At 37.8% G+C, this 18265-nt stretch overlaps 1 protein-coding gene across 6 annotated transcripts in view; it reads right to left on the bottom strand.

The window, feature by feature from the left end:
* FRMD4A (FERM domain containing 4A) overlaps positions 1-18265 on the bottom strand; it is a 558898-nt gene that overhangs the window by 20884 nt on the left and 519749 nt on the right. For all 6 annotated transcript variants that reach the window (XM_089686117.1, XM_089686116.1, XM_089686118.1 and 3 more), the window contains exons 15-21: positions 11913-12046; positions 8576-8698; positions 4732-4960; positions 4399-4455; positions 3637-3874; positions 2628-2792; positions 1301-2160 (exon numbers count right to left, since the gene is read on the bottom strand). In XM_089686117.1, the coding sequence (XP_089542243.1) occupies positions 1301-2160; positions 2628-2792; positions 3637-3874; positions 4399-4455; positions 4732-4960; positions 8576-8698; positions 11913-12046 (1806 nt within the window). The remainder of the gene's footprint in view (positions 1-1300; positions 2161-2627; positions 2793-3636; positions 3875-4398; positions 4456-4731; positions 4961-8575; positions 8699-11912; positions 12047-18265) is intronic.

The following is an 18265-nucleotide window of genomic DNA, read 5'->3' as shown; positions in this document are numbered from 1 at the left end:
AAAGCATGGCAGGGAATGACTCAGTATGAAAGTTCTTATAATAAATTTTCCTTTTGTATAAAATTTTATCAAGAACAAGATTTCACCAAAATGTTAAAGTAAATTAAAACCAAAACTGCAATAAATTGCAGAGTTCCAGTCCTTATGTGTGGTGGCGCAGAATAGTTTCCAAATTAATTTTTTTGATTACTTTCACCTGGTGATCCTGCCAGTGACATTTCCTGTCTTAGGCCTCATTCACACGAGTGTACTACAGCGTATACCCATGCGAATGCCATGTTTATCCACAGAGCAGTGCACAGGTGGTTCGTGCATCCCCATGCAGGCAGTCCCATCCATGTCATTTGGGATATAGTGGCTGCAAGGACCAATTTGACATCTGTGTGGGTGCATGGCCCCAAATGCAGATAGTGTGTGTTCGGTACCATGCACCTGCACCAATGTCAAATTGGGAGCAGTGGCTGTGTCTGAGCAGATGCTGTGTTCCAAATGACATGAATGGGGATGCAAGGAACACTTGTGCATCCCTATGCGGGTAAACATGGGTCTCACATGGGAGTACACTGTAGTACACCCATGTGAAGGAGTCTTTAGGGTGACAGCAGTCACTGTACTGTATCTATGTACAGGGTTACCACTCTAAGATAGGAAGTGTGTAAGGACTACAAACACCTCAAATGCATTATTTCCCCATATCATAGGGTGACATGTTCTGTAGTTTACAGATATCACTGCAGAGTACACAGGACAACACTGGATTTCTGGCAGATCAAGTTATCTTCTTGTAATTGCCCAACAGTTGACTAAATGGTATATTTAACCAAAAGGGTGCAAATCTGAGTTCATTGCTGGAGTTTATATACACATCTTAAACTATGACATTTGACTAGCATTTTTTAAACACCACTGAAAATTAACCATTATGTAACTAAAAACAGTAAACAGAATTTACTGCAGATAGAAACTATCTGGTTCCTTAGCCATCAGCAAAGCTTTTTCAGACTTTCCCTCAAACTAAAACAACCAAAGTCTGAGCAAAACATACTTCTTATACCTTATGAAATAAAAGACACTAGATAAATAATATCTGGTGGTGCTGCTACTTCTATAACCATTACCAAAGAAATTAACTATGTCAGTAGATTTCAGATGATCTTGATTTGCAGATGACACATCATTTAATGTAAATACTACACAGGTCAGCTGTAAAACTGACCTGCATTTCATACATAATGGACATTGCCATGAAAATGCAGTTCAGCAATACAAAAAAATCTAAAGATTTGTAAAATTGTCTTACCTGTTGTTGCTTTACACATTGGAGGCATCCTTGTTACCCTGCTATGTGCCACGTAGGTGCTTTGAGATGTGCTATATTGAGAGCCACTGTCTGAAGAGTTGGAACTAGTATGTGAAAGTCTGTTGTGCTCCTTATGAGATGAGGAGGACCTGTGGAACCACTGCCGCAACTCATCAGACACCACAGTTCTGCCTGAACCCTTCTCATGGCCTTCTCTCCCAAGTGATGGAGTCCTTACAATCTGAGAACGAGAGGGTGTAAGCCTAACAGAGTCTGCATTGTCATCCCCATGCCAGTTCTCCTTATACATGCCTCCTGCAGTGTAAGAGTTTGATGTTTTGAATTGTGCTTTGACGCTGTAATGTCCCTCTTGATCATTTTCTAAACTCCGTACAACAACAGGGGAGGAACTTCCTTCAATGTATAAAGGATACTCTTTGATCCTGTATTGTGATGAAGGTTGGCTCTGGCTATGCAAATATACACCATGGTGTCCAGTTCCATTCCTGGCAGCCAGGTTGGGCATGCTCCCTGAATTGGAGGATACAAGGTTCCCATTAGACTTGTGTCTGTGTCTCTGACGTTCCCTGGCTTTGGAAGGAGAGTCCTCAGCCAATGTTGAATAATTAGGATTAATCTGGGCTGGGTAATAGTGTTCAGAACTGGAATGGCTAGTACAAGAGGAACAATCATCCATAGGGTCAGAGCCATTACTGCTACGAGTCCTTGGAGTGTAGAAGTCAGGACTTCCAGTGTCATTTTCAGAGCCCAACAGTTTTCCTTGCGACTCCAAACTGGAACTGCGGTGCCTAAAGTGCTGTGCTAAGCTGTGAAGTCTAGTAGGACTGATATCCACCGATCTGTAAATTTAGCAAACATAATTAACTGATAGAAAAAATAACATCTTTTAACAAAACAAATTCAGAAGTAAATCCCAAATATTAAACTTTATATTTTAATTAAAAATGGTCTACTGACATCAGCATGGCCATATATGCTGGCAACTTAATTTGATACAAAATTAATGGTGTAACCTTTGCATTTTTTGCTTCACTGTACTGGAAATATATTCCAGAGCAGCTTTCTCTTGACATGGAAGAAAACATAGTATATGCAGTATGTATTTGATCTATACAGTAAATAAAGATTATTTCATTGTCATTATAAAAAAACTAATGCACTATAAATTTTAACATACAGGTGTCGATATGTTTGATCAACTAAATTTTTTTTGGAAATATAATGGAACACTTAACAAATAACAATAGGACTATTATTACCACAATAAAGTGTGAAAGAGATTAAATATTTGAAAAATATATTTTACCTGGTTGAATGGACATAATGAGGACTTCGTATTCGCAGATCTGGTGTAGATGGCATGCTGGACTGGGAGTTCCAGTGAGGAAGGTTCCGAATGGGACTGTTCTGTAGAGAGTTACTCCCAACAGCTTCTGAGCAGCTGCTTGTACTGGGGAACCGTTTGTGGTTACTGAAATTAAAAATAGGAATAAATCAATTTAAACAATAAAAGGGAGCATATTTAGTATATTTAGTATGAAATTGTGCAAATAAAACAGCCTAGTGGACATTAGGGCACAAAATCATATATGCTATAAATAATAAACAGCTCTTTAATCCTTTCCTGCCTGCCCCGGTGTCCCTTTAAAAAGTTCTGAACAACGTGGGGGGTAGGGAAAGATTGTCCGATCACATGATCACTGTTATTGGCTGTCACAATGCTCACATGATCGGACATTGGTCATTAGCAAGGATCAAGAGCTGTCTTTTACAGCTCAGTCTCTGTGTTGGGAGCACACAGTGAGCACACTCTCAGCACGGAGACATCAGCTACCCAGAGACACATATGTGCATTGTGTGGGCATCAAAAGTCCACTCCTTTGTCGCCTCACATATGTACTGTATATGTGTTAGTCAGTAATAAAGGGTTTAACAATGGCGATAATCACAAGAGTATTGCCATCTAAAAGCTAGGCACCAAGGGGTTAATTTACTAAAGCCAAAATTCCCTCGCAAGAGAATTTGCCTTTAGCTTAGTAAACAAGCTGAAGCTCTGCTGATTTCCATCATCCAATTATGTACACACAAAATACTGTGGGTTTTTTTTTAATATAATTTTCCTTGCACCTGGTTGAATATTTGCTTCCAAAGAGAATTTTCACCACATTCATGAAGCTAAAGGAAAAGTCCCCTGCAAAGTGTACAGCCTGTATAATGTTAACACCAAAGTCTGAGTAAAGCATCTGGTACTCTTGCAGTCTACAGCAATGTAGTAGTACACAAATGTAGTAGTATGTTAATAGACTAGTGGATACCTGGAATGACTGTGTGATGACCGTTTCTTCACTTTTTCATAAGGTTCATCTAAAGAAGATTCACTCCACATTTTGGGTTTTATTGGTGACTTGTCATAGTCATTTCGCTGGTAGTGCAACTGCCTTAGTCCATCCAATGATTGAGGAGGGTGGGGTCTGGCATGGGAGGGAGGTCTTGGTGGCAGGCCTTTATGAGGAGACTGCATAGGTGACAGAATGCTAGGTGCCTGGGAATCATCTAATTAATAAAAAAAAAAAAAATTGAATAATTGAAAACATTTCATATTACCCTAAACTATGAAAATAATAGTATCAAATGTTATCAGGAACAGAAAATCCAAAGGCTAAAAATGCATATAATATGAAAAAAAAGTTCAAATATTATTCAAACCTAAAATATAAAAAAGTCCTAAAAAAAAGTGTGTGATCTCATTTTATTCTTTAAATAGATCTGTGTCTATGGGTTAATGATGGTAATGATGGGGTGTTACTGTGAATATGACCATGGTGAATATGACCATGGTGCAACTGCACCGTACATACCATTAAGTCATATGCCTAGTTGAATGTGATCAGTTTTTAGGTGCATAAAGTGAAATGAAACTATGTATGGAAAGGAACAGTAAACCAAAATTGGATTAACTAGTCAAAAACGTTTATAGCATATAAAGCCTAACTTTTAAGATGTGCAGTATACACAGTGAACTTTGTATGAATGTGACCGAAAAGCAGATGTTGAATCAAAATGTCATTAATGCTTACCATCTTCTAGTACCAGTGCATCGGAAAGTGAGCTGTCTTCACTGCCCAGGTTTGCTTCTGTGAATAAAGAAGTGCATAGTTTAAGGACATGTACATTTTTTCCGCTTTATACCTGCTGCATACATAAAAGTAGTTTGAAAAAGTCTGCATATTTTTACTGTCCACACATGCCCAAAAACCTCGTGCCAAGCATTTATTACGTGTTCTGTAACCAAAGCAACACACCAAACATTTTTTTTATTTCTGGATATGTATAAAAGGCAAAACGTAACTCATTTTATCATGGCACACTAGAAATAGAAGAAAAAACAGTATATATTTCTGAGCACTCACCATCTATGATTAAAGATGCTCTCTGTGTAGGCTTTTTGCCAGACTTGATGCGGTACTCATTAATGGAGTTCTCTATTTCCTGTAGTTTCTTCAGAGCATTGAGGTATGAGGTTTTTCTCTGCTTCTTCAGCTTTTTGCTTACATGAGGGTCACTGGCTAAGCGCCGAGCTGCCTCTGTAATCTGTGACTGAATGGCAAACTCTCTCTCGAGGCGTTCCAGCTCCTCTTCCTGTAAAGATTCCAGATTTTACTAACTGCTCAGCCCACATACAGAGCATTGACAACTGAACCAAGGCCATGACACTGAACAACTTCAGTTAACTTACAATGTAAAGGAAGCAAATGCCGTGCCACTTTATAAATGCGTGATTTGTAAAATCTCCGTGTCTTGGTATTTTACTTAGTGAGAGTACCACCCAGAAGTAGAACTTTAAAGTATTCTTGGACTGCTAGGATGATGATGATGCTGCATCCCTCCAAGTTTTGTTTAACCACAACTCTGTCATGACTTACTAATGGTTTCCTTCATCTCCTTTCTGAAATAGGGCTAAAAGCTCTTTTAATTTCAGGTTATGTTCAAAGTGCTGAACAGACAGATCTTCAATAACTTAAGCTGCTTTTTTACTCCTTAAACCGTTTATGAACACACTAATAATGTGCTAGGTTAACAACAAGCTGTTTAATTATACATAAATATGAATTACCATGCAGCTAATAGGTAAAGTCTACTAAAACTTATATTGAACATTGGCGGTTTGAATCACCTAGTTGATTCTTAAGCTGGCCATAAACTGGTTGATTTTTATAGAAACATTTGGACAGCTCGCCAGCACATTCAATAAGGCCTACAGAAACAAAGATGATGAACTTGTTGGAAAGTACTCACAAATGTTTTTAACATTCCAATTTCCCAAACAAAAACCACAGTTTGAGAAAAACATCAATCTCACGCTTTCAAATTTTCTTATAACTATGGTCAAAAACAAACATCGATATGACCCCATTAACAATTAGAAAATTATACAAATGTTCTGAAAATGAAAATTTTCAAAAGAAATTTGACTAGCGTATAGCCAGCATTAGCTTCTCAGACACCCACGGAGAGATCTTTGAACCTAACATTGCACACTATGGCCATTATGAAAGACTTGAATCCCACCAGCTGGATTTTGATATTGCCACTTATTTTACATTACTCATAATATAAATGGAGAAGGAACAACGTCCTTTTAGGTCCTTTGCCTTGAGTATGTTTTAGCATATAGACAAGACAGCTGTACACCTCTTCAGTAAGTCTAATTTCTTCTTAATAAATAATAGGATTTGAAGTAGGAATTTTTTGAGTATGAAAGCTTTTCATTAAAAGGTATTATTCACCTTTACATAAAAAACTGCCTATGTGTCTGTAGATAAAAACAAACTGTGCAGCTTTGACCAAAGTTGAATAATGCCCTTGCTATAGGTGTAGGCCATTTACATACCTCCAAAAGCCCTACTGAAAAAGCTTCCAGAGATGGCATCATCCCATTCTGCATTGTTGCAAAGAGACTACTAGCACTTACTATTCCCACCCACCATCGCAGGCGTGAGCGCTGCATCAGGGGACAGAAATCACATGCAAAGAGGTTTGTATCGATTGGGAGTTTCCTAGAGGCATCCTAGCAAACAAGGCAGGATGGGAAGATGGATGGGAGTTTTTCAGTAAGGCTTCAGGAGTTACATTAAGGGTCAAACCTGGAGGTAAGCGCAATAGTGTGTTGGAGGTGGATGAGTACTAAGGGGTGACACAGGAGCACCACACACATGTATGTAGTAGTGTGATTACACTTATCCACTTGGAGTATAGCGGATTTAAAGGGACGGTTCACCATTGATTTGAGATCTTATTTATTTATTAGACACTTGTTGCCGGTGTATTTGGATCACGATATATAGGAAATATAACGCACAAGCATATGTGAAGATATCTGAGATTTAAAGGGACAGTTCACCATTTAGAACATTTCATTTGGTATTTGTATGCACTATTCATTTCAGCATGGTTATGTGCAGTTCTATGGGTATCTATGTGTATGTGTTAAGAAGATATTTGGTGTAGCTCATATTTATTGTCACAAACGCTATTTCTGTTATCACTTTTCATATATGCACGTTTATATTATTAGCACCATTTGTGTTTATATTGCTTACACCCATTGGAAGGGCATTATTCAACTTTGATCAAAGTTGCACAGTTTGTTTGTATTTACAGACACCCGTAACCTGCATAGGTGTTTGTTTTTCATTTTCTTTTGGTAAAGGTGAACTAAAGCCGGCCATAAGTGGTTCAAATCTTGGCTAGTTCAACAGACACCAGCCAAGATTTGAACCATCTATGGGCAGGCTGGTTGTAGCCAATTCAATTGTTGTACAACTTGGGTACAACCCGCCTGTCAGATTTTGCACGTGATTATTGCCAGCTATAGCTGCTGGCAATAATCACTGTGTTAATAATCACTGCACCAGTGACAGGTTGCAGGAAAGAAAATTGCATAGTCTATTGCCGGCTTTACTCCTCAACGGACGACATCTACGTGTGCATGGAGGGATCACAGCTTTCTTTTGGCAAATTCAAAGGAGTATTGAAGAATTTGACAACACGTTATGCTTTCACTGACAAATTATATGCAGGTCATCTGCACAGAGCCACAATCTTTCTTCTAAATATCATTGTATTTAGTTTTAATTATACATTACACTTAAAAAAAGATAATTAGCTCATTCAATTTAACTAATTAAAACTAGTGAAGATTACTTATGTAGAATTTGTTGAAATTTAAGTGCATTTTTACTGGCTTTAGGAATTAAGCACCACACTTTTAGATGTTTAACATTTTAATTGCTCTTATAATCAACAAAAGTGTGTGAGAATGTTGGTAAAACCTGGCTGTGTCAGCACATCTCTTGCCCATATGACATGACTAAACCTGATTAACTGGTAGGAGACACAGGAAACCAAACAATGGCAGAGATGTCTGGAGGCTCATAAGTCACCTAGACAATGGACTTTTGGCATATTCCTGTCCTAAGAGCTGCTTAAGCTGTTTTTACAGCCATGGTTCAGTGCTCTGACCAAGAGATGGGTGGAAGAATGAGAGAGCAGTGCTTACTTAATAGGACATACAAGCACAACTCCAAACCATAGCATTAGTATGTTCTTAATCAGACATCCCTTTCATGTTTATTCAGCTTTGATTCTGCAAAACAAAAGCAAAGTCTAGAGCTCCTGTTCTGAATCAGAGGCAGTTATTGATCCAGCATTGCTTCTCACTGACTCATCTCTCAGAACATGGAGGAGAAAATTTGACCTAGAAGATGGTGTTTACAAGACATATTTCTGGTTAAGATAACACTGTGTCGCCGTATCTGGTAATACGAGACCCTCACAGCTGTGGTATTGCATACCATGGCCGGGCACTGGGTGTCACAGATTTAATGTAAAGCACACCCGGGACATGGATAAATATACATTGTGTGAGAGATTCTCAAGCTGCAGAAAGTCTCATCCTTTAGTTCTTACATGTTCTACATTCTTTAAATAAATTGTGCTTGTTAAATAGACCCCTTTATATTTAACCTCAAATAAACATCCAAAAAATTGTTTTTAATTCTCTTACTAAATGAGCTATTGTGCATGTGTCAACCTTGCCTTGAGCACCATTTAGAATTTAATTATAAATTACAATAAATATAATTTTTGTAGCATACGTTACATGCAAGATTTCAGTACTGTGCAAGTAAAACAATTAAACCAAAAAGTTCCGCTATCTCCGGTAGCTACACAGGCGTCATGGAGATTGCTCACCTCTCCTTTTCCTAGAAGTTTGTCTTCATCCAATTTAAATGATGTTCCGATCCGCCTTCGAACAGTAGGCGGCTCTTCTCCTGGATCTAATGGATATTCTCTTGGCAGTTTGCCTGTAAGTTCCTGCAAAACACAATAACAAGCATTTTGCTTCGTAAGCTATTTGTTTTGCTACCGCGCGATTCTTTAAAGTAATATATAATGATGGCTGCCCTAGTTAAGCTTACTTAGCAAATGTTTTACATAGTTTAAATTTACCATATGAACAAAGTGCAAGTGCTTATAGGGGAATCTAATTGTACTGAGTTTGTGTCATTTCACCAGATGTCCTGCTATCCTCCCACAATTCCCAGAAAACATAATTGACCTCTACCTAAATTGGAGCTAAAATGTGTGTTTACATAAGGATGGTATCAGAAAGGAGATTTCTTTTGCCATGTCTGATCATTTTAAAAGGCAATTAAAGGAAACCTATTATAAAAAAAACACATAGTGTGCCATTTCTGAGATTTGCTTCTGTAATGCTAACTGCATGGGTGTCATACTGATGTGTTGGCTTGAGTCAATGACCTGTAACAAGTAGAAACACAGCTAAGCTTCTGGCAATTTCAGAAAGAGGCAATAAATGGCGGCCTCCATTTGTTCCCTTTGAATGCTGTACTTTATGTAAATTCAGTATGGTTCAGCATGTGTTTATCCAAGCCATGACATGGAGAATGTTTGGAGTTCTAAATGCAGGAGATCTAGAACCATTTTAAAGTGTAAAAGAAGGAAGACTGCTAAATACACAGGTGGAATACATATGTGAACTGTGTTACCTGCCAAAAAAACTAAATCTCCTATAGTTTTCTAATCCAGATGCTCCTGCCAGACAATGTACAAGGCCTTCATCGTTTACTTTTCATGTCTGCTATTGAAGCGGTACAGTCCGATGAAGACTGTGATAGGACAGTGAGGAATGGTAGCTTATAGATGAAGTCTTCTTGTTCATTTCTGATCCAATCAAGCTGTATTTAGTAAATGCATGGAACTGTGCAATACAAGTAAAGCCTGGTTGTATCACTATGCTGCCCCTTCATTTTTTTTCCCAGCAGGAGCAAATTGGCTCATGTTTTGCTGGGTTTTTTTGCCTTCCTGTGGATCAACTGTGGGTATAGGATTACAACTTTTTAATGGTCGAACTGGATGGACTTTTGTCTTTTTTCAGCCAGACTAACTATGTAACAATTTTCATCTCTTAGTTCAAGTTCTGATATGCTAGTATAAAGACTGATTGAAGTGCAGTTTAAAGTGCTACTAAACCCAGGACCCTGCATTTACTCTATATGGTTCCCACAGTACACACACAACATGGAAATGCAATTATTTTAGTAAATAAAAATGACAATACCTTTTCTCATCAGCAGTTAGAGCAGTCTTGTGACTTTTATCAGTGTGTAGCAGAGCACTGGTTAAAGCTTGGAGTTTTCTTTCTGCTCTAGGAGGATGCAGGACCCCTGACCCTTTGTCTGGACAGTGCTGATTGGCCCTGTGCTGATCACATGCACCCTCCCAAGAAAAAAAAACCTCTCTACCAATACACACCAAACTGAGCATGTGCAGAGTGTCTCCACATGATATGTCTTATCAAGAGATAAGAGGGGGACACTGGAAGAAGGAGAGGACCAGAGAAGTCAGGATCAAATGGCCTTTTTACAGAATGCAGAGGATTAACCCCTTAGGCTCCACAGTAAATATATCAAGAATGCTTTACTGCATATACAGACTGATTTTACTATTGTAGGTTTAGTAACACTTTAGAGATTCACTGCATTTTTAAGTATAGTATCTTTAATGATTACCTAACTGGATTAAAATGCCAGCACCGTGGACAGAGGACAGCCGGTGAACCTGGCTGCAGTGAGCACACTGCTGGATCATGGGACAGGTGAGTGGCTGTTTCGCTACAGTTTTTGTAGCTGCTGACTAATTTTTTTCACAGAAGACTGGAGGTCCGTTTTAAAGTATATGTGAATTTATTTTAATGGATTGTTTTACAAGGTAGCATGTCTCTATATGTCAATATGAAAGGCAAAAGGTTCATGTATCAATATAAAAAAGTCAGCACAAGTCTTATCACTGGAGGACAGGCAGTCTGCACTCCCAGAACAGCCAGAAAACTGACGATGCTAAGATGAATGTGCTCTCATGCTTAATGTGGTCAGTTTTTAATAGGAAAGCAGAGAGACTGGCAGGATCAATGTGCTCAAAAGGCAGCAATACAGAGAGAACAGGATACTTTTTAACACAAGTACATAGTACAACAGGCACATCAGGAATATGAAATGTTGTGGTAACATATTTATTTTTATCTCAGGTAACCAAATAATAGGTTTGCTGGATATTAATACACTGATGTCAATATTTTCTCTGTATAAATATTTTTATACCATAATAAATCCCTAGGGAAAGTCCTCTTCTTCTTTTTTCTTTTTTTTTTTTTAATATCTTCCTGATTAAAATATTTAACTTGGCAAGGTTAGTACCTGTTTTTTTCACAGGTACAATGCATGGTTTTAGTAGCATAGGAGACTGGCAGCTCTCCACCACTGGTAAAATCTGTATACATTCAAAAATTATTAGTGACATGAGAGCATATTTGCCATAGCAGTTCTACTTAGTAAGCAAAATTCTTCTTTTCGTCATGGTTTTGTCACTCTTCATTGACTGCTTGTGTTCAGCTTTCCTCCCACACCTTAATCCTTGCTTCCAAAGTGCTCCTTACAGGAAATGATTGTGATTCCTAAGATTCCTAGCAGGGAGAAATGTGATTGCAAAAGATTTTCACAGTTTTGCAAACCCCGAGTAATTGGGTACTCTCAATCCTACTGAGGATTCGTCACACCTATGCTCTGGAATAGATTTCTATAGAAAATATAGTGAGAGTTTTCACATGACAAAATGACAAGCTATCAGATTGCTATGTTTGCCCAATCTGTCTCTACCATTATTCATATGGCATGATTTTCTTTTCTTGAGTATGGTAGATGTTACTGCCTTGAAGTGTGCACCAGGAAGGTATACTGCAAAATGGGGTGTTGAGTATCTACTGGTAAATGCTAGGTGTAAGATATTCTTACCAATCAAAAAACTTTATCCATGGGCAGTTTTATACTGTAAATACATGGATTCAAGAGCATCATGCTGAAAATGTAGGACAAGGCCATGAGTCTGGTGTGTGATTAATATTTAAAGTACATTTTATTACACATATTACTTTATGCCCAACAGCCTGATATATTCACATTCATGCTCTGTCTACAGCACAGAAATCCGGAAGAAAAAGTCCTATCTTTACCGCTTCGCGTAGACAAAGTTTCTTCAGCTCCTCCAGCCGCTGGCGTAGTGTCTCCTCCAGAGCTTCCTGCCTGGATTTCAGTGCAGCCAGCATGTCTTTCTTGGCAGACTGTGAGCTGTCCGACTCTTGGGAACCTGTCAACAAACAAATAATTACACTATAGCCAGCTGACTACAGCCTGTACATCTGGAGCCTCCATACAACAATTTCATTGAGAAACCTGCAGCCTCCCATATGTAGCAGCATGTGACATACCATAGCTGACATGGTCCTTCTTACACAATTATATGCTCATTTCCGATTGATTAGCACACAGCACCTGGTTACTTATCCATGACATGTTTAACACCAATTATTTACTACTATGATTCAAAACCAAAACAAATAAGGAGGAGATGAAATTCTGTTATATGGATCAGTCTCTAAAAGTCACTTTCTTTATGAACCACTCAACTATAAAATGTGGTTAATATAACGCCACTTAGCAGTTTACTGGTCAAGTCTGAACACTTACATTGTAAATTATAAAGCATTTTTGATTCAGAACCTATATTTTTTCCTGACATGATAATTTTTTAATACTAGCTGTAGATGCTACATCAGAACATTTTGGTGTTGATTTACAAAAGGCAAATCGTCTGTGCGCTTGCTCTCATTTTCCCCAGAGCTTAGTAAATTTGGTAAAGTTCTGCTGGTTTCCATCATCCAATTGTGCATGCAAAAATGTTTTTTCTTAAATTTCCCTTAGACCCGATTGGGTATTCTTTACAAAGTGAAGTTTTGCCACATTTACATTTATTAAGAAAACTGAGTGCTATTGCACTTGCAAAGTGCAGAGTTCATTTGCCTTTAGCAAATTCACCCAATTGAGTCAGCATGATGAGCTCTGCTGAGCTTTTGAAAAAAAGAGCCATTACATCACAAGTTTTAGTAATTAAAGCATATGGCAATATTCATTTTAATCCCCCCCCCTCCAAATCATGCTTAAAATTATGATGTCTAGTAATAGCTCACTCACATATAGCACCTTTGTATCTATACAATATTTTTGATTGTCTAGGTTTGGGCTTATATAAAGCAATGTACCTTGCTAGTTTGCAAAAATTCAAGATATTCGTAAAACTATTTATAAAACTGTGTGACGGGGAATTGTAGCACCTAGAAATCAGATTTGAGCGTTGGGGTCCCCTGACTATGGCAGCCTCAAATCTGTTTGCTGTGAGTTAACATAGCTTAATAAATAAGTCTGTATAAGTTATGAAATGTTCAAATGATCAAACAAAAATAAATAGCACCAGCTGTGTACATCCATACATAGCATGTCTTTACATGTCAATCAATATGGATACCAACCTTCAGAGTAACCACACTAAAGCATTAGCTGAACATAACATTTTTTGAGTTTGAAACATTATACTGAAGGGTCATGACAAAGTGCCCATGCTTACTTCATATTAACTGAACTGGTATCATGTTGTAACGTGCAAGAGCCCCAGGCCATAGGAACAGCCTGTTCACTTACATTACTCCTGCCCACGCCTTTCTTAGTACAATTAGAAACCCCTATCACTTTATCTAATCATGCCTATCTGTTTATTATACAGTCAAATACATGAGTCACTATTTAAGGCACGTGTGAAGCTTTAATTGTTTAGATTCTTGATACATAACTATAGCCTAATTTTTATAATAGATTTTCAAGGTACTTTAAAAGATAAAACACAATATGACACCAGAAAGTAAAAAACTAGTGCACAGTAAATAGGGAAATGTGACATAATGGATGGAAAAAGTCTACAGGTTCATCAAAAGTCGAGATCAATTTCCCAGTTAAAAATTATATTATCAGAATGCCTTTAGGTACACACACCAGGATTTATGTTCACATATACTACACTATCTCTATAACAGGAAATCTCTTGCAACCCTCATAACTCAACCTTCCATATAGCTGAAGTATTCTTTAGCATTACATAATAGAGGAGAATTACCACACACAGAATGAAACATTTGGTAAAAGCCCCTTAAGATTAACAAATAAATGAGCATACTTCCTGCTAACCCACCTGTCCAAAAGGCCAATCATTTATATATTAATTACAGAACTATAAAAAACGTGTTGGTTCCCACTGGTTCATAACCTTCACCTGGTCTTCTGCCAAGTGCTCCAGACATCTGTTACTTCCACACCACCATATCATTGCTTGCAGATACACAAGTGCTACAACTCAAGCTGGTGCCAGAATGTGCTATTTATTGCTTAGTAATCTATCAGCAGAGGAGGTTTGGACAAATGGAGTGGAGACATTGCACGATTGAGATTATCTTCAGAAGATGAAGAAAGCAAGAACAGATCTTTCATAACAATCTGCTCATCACCTCAATAGGATTACAAAACAATATAAACAGCACAACAGTTATAACAAGATATCAAATCACAGATAACACACACAAAACATTCAGCAACATGTTATCTCAGTGGTAAAGGATAGCACACTTGAATAAATCCTAAAAAGGTCAAACATATTAGAAGACACTAGACAGACTTTTTCAACCTTTTTACCCCATGGGAATACTTAAAATAATTTTAAAAGATCTTAGGTAACCCCTGCTAAACTAATTCATTGGGGTGAAAGGGAAGAATTCCCCCTTAAAGTGGTGGTCAGAATACCATCCTAATGTACAGCAGACACGGCCACAGCCCGCTCTGCTCTATGGGCAGTAGAATGTAACAGACTGGCTGTCTGTCTGTCTACACCTGACTGTCCTCCAATTCAACCAGATGGAGGGGGACAGATTCCCTCTTGTTTGTTTTTTTTACCGGATTGGATTGGAGGTAGGCAGGTGTAAACAGACAAGTCCATTTACACTTGCAGCTCCATAGACGACAAGGGAAGGTCTGATTGGGTCTGCCTGAAAACTGGACAGGCAGACTTGATCAAACCACTTGTGTGAGAAGGATCTTATAGACAGCAAAATAATATTAGTGACGTCATGCCGCTGGCTCTGCCAAGCAGAGTTGGACCCAGAGTTATGCAGATGGCATCAACTAGGAAGTCAATCAGCCACAGCCTAAAGAACCCCCATCGTCTTCTGGGGGAACCCTGGTTGAGAATGGCTGCTGTCATTTGTAGACACTAGACAATAGGTATTAGGAAAAAGTAAAAGTACTAACAGAGGTGTTATTGTTTATATGTTAGGACATTCATGGGCTTCAAACCCCCGGGACTATATCTGTAATTAGGCATCATTTTAAAAAAAACGTTCAGTCCTTCTGACTTTTCAGATTATGATTAAAAAGTATTAAACTCATTTTTCTTTTGAACAGAGGTCATCTGTAGATCCATGTATGCCATGTAAAATGGTCATCAAGGTAATGGATTACAGTTTTATATGCTATATTGACTGTTGAAAGACCTAAAATTGTTGAAGATACTATGAACTGAAATCCTTTTGGAAGATCTGGCTCAGAAGATAAAACTGTTAAAAAAGTAAGCATTTGCATGAAAGTTAATCTTCCTCTACATATAGACCAACAAATCCACAGATCTAGCATCCCATAAACAGTCAAGCTTTCAGCAAGAGCTTTTGTTTTTTGTTGATTGGACAATGTACAGGTTCTACAATCCAGTCTTCCCCAGATCTTGCAAAATACGGGTGATCAACAACAGTTAATTATGAAAGTAGTATTCTTATACTTTGACTGTTGTGGTGATCTCTTCATATTAACAATTAACAAGAGAAAGCATTGATTTAAGAGCCTTGCAGTGAATAGAAACCCTATCAAGAGAGAACAATAGTTTAGTTCACAGAACTCACTGGAATCAAAATATCTGGTTTAACCCTGGGCAAAATATCTTTTAGAGTATAAAAATATTCACTATATCTACTATGTAAATAAGGAAGCCAGTCGCCTTTGCTTTAACACAGTGCTTGTAGTTATGTCAACCTTTTCCATAGATATGCTGTAAATAAAAGTCATACTGCAGGTGTGGAATTATGAATGCATTAGCAATGCCTTGGACAACAACCCAAGCTGAAAAAATAAGAATGCCGCAGACATGATCCAATATTCCTGAACAACAAATAGGATATCCTAATAGACCAGAGCAGACAATGGACTCTCTCATCCACAGGACCCTTGGGAGCTCATCACAGGATACACACGCGCTCACATCCGTCTTGATGAGCTATTCCCACTGACAGAGATACACTCTATTTCCAATGAAAAGCATTAAAGCAAGCAGATTCATAATGTTCTCTAGAGACTTTTGCTGCTATCTGATGGAGAGTCTAATGACATAAGGATATACACTAATCCAACTATACACCGACATAATGCAGTTCCCGCTGGTATTTGAAACATAGCATGGCATTAAAATGAATAATATATATATACACACACACACACACACACACACACACATATACACACACGCACACTATAAACATACATACAGTGTATAAAACACAAGACCTCAGTTTATTTCTCACGCATCAATAAATCACAGCAGTTTCAGACATCCCTGCCCTTTCTCAAGCTTCATAGCTTCAACAGAGCTCAGTGGAACTCTGCCACAGTCCTGACCTACTGAATTGAAGGACCTCAGAGGATAGTGGACTTTTTTTGTCCATTGTGCATATTTGTTGAATAGCACCCATTAGATGAACTCTATATAGTGGAATGCAGGGAGTGTTTGCGTATGTTTGCTTACTCAGCAGATAACATCAGAGATTACCCAACACCTTTGCAATTTGTTGGATCAACTTCCCAATGATTCGTTCAAAGGGTATTCCACACAGTCATATTGTCAAACAACATCATATCAGTTTAGATCCTATCACAATTCATACAATGCATGTTAAAGTGCCTACTGTCACTTGTAAAGCATTTTCATACAGTAAAATGCAGAAAGTGTCTTGAATGAAAATGGACAAATAGGAATCCCATCCTTTCCTATGTGGCTGGTTTATATTACCATGATGCAGTTTACTGTGAAAGGGAAAGTTTATGGGTCCATTCACACTTCCATGCGTGACCATGTGAACCCAGCCTTAAAGTTTCTACTGTAGTCACATAAACTCTCTCAGGGGTAGTTTTTAGTAAAAGATAAAAAAAAATAAAAACTACCGGGAGCCTACTAGGAGAACATATAAAGTTTATCCATATAGCACCTTGGCCACACTGGAACGCAGAACCCAGGTGGTTCATAAGTAATGGCTATATGGTCGCTTATAGCCAATACTGTGAGAAGCCAATAACAAAATATCTTCACTAGTTTACTAAATGTATTTAGAATGTAATTTAAACCTCAGCATGTACAGAGACACATACTGTACGATACATCTAAATAAAAAACAAATCTATATATGCTTGTATTAAAAAACAATTCAGTAAACAAATATAATAACTATATGGTTTGACTGTATTTTTTCATGTGTTTGTGCAATTAAGGTCTATGTGTGTTTTTTTGTGGTAGGGTTATATTGGACTGACTTACAACATACATACTGTATGTGTCATTATCATACACCTACTTTTTGCTATGTGTAGTAGGACAAGAAAAAAAAGATCATTATCCTCCAAAGATATGCTGGTGGGTTAATTGGCTCCTGTCTAAATTGGCCCTAGTATGTGTATGTATGAATGTGAGTTAGGGACCTTAGATTATACACCCCTTGAGGGTTAGGGAATGATGTGAATGTACAATATATATATGTGTAAAGTGCTGCGTAAATGGATAGCGCTATATATAAGTACCTGAAATAAATAAATCATTTAATGTAAACTCTTAATGAGAGTAACATGGATGATGACAATGCAGGCTTAATTCCTAGATTGTAAGCTCTAATGAGCAGGGCCCTCTGATTCCTCCTGTATTGAATTGTATTGTAACTGTACTGTCTACTTTCATGCTGTAAAGCACTGTGCAAACTGTTGGTGCTATATAAATCTTGTATAATAGTAATAATAATAATACATTCTGATAAAAACTATACACTTGGCTGAGATGCCTGTTGAATTCAACACTTTTAAAGTCACTAACCCAGCACAAGTATGCAGATCAGGAAAATAATAGAATAGAGGTCCTTATCTGTATCATTTATTTAGGTCAGTTTCTCAAAATTATTAAAGCAAGAGGGTCATGCATAACTGTCAGGCAACTAGCATATTCTAAGGCAGAGCTCATCAATGGCAGCCTTCACGTTTTGCTCATAACAGGTTCCCTTTAACAAAATTTTATTGTACGTGAAAAGATTGAACCCAGTTACTAACATGACAGAAAGATAACCCATCATGTATAACTAGCTAAATTTATAGATTGTTGACTTGGATCAGGTTCTAATTGTTA

This window comes from Staurois parvus, unplaced genomic scaffold, assembly GCF_062004578.1.
Source record: "Staurois parvus isolate SC_StPar_1 unplaced genomic scaffold, SC_StPar_1.0 ptg000019l, whole genome shotgun sequence".
Classification (NCBI taxonomy): domain Eukaryota; kingdom Metazoa; phylum Chordata; class Amphibia; order Anura; family Ranidae; genus Staurois; species Staurois parvus.
The sequence above is the reverse complement of the archived record's forward strand: the minus strand, read 5'-3'. Positions and strand labels throughout refer to the sequence as shown.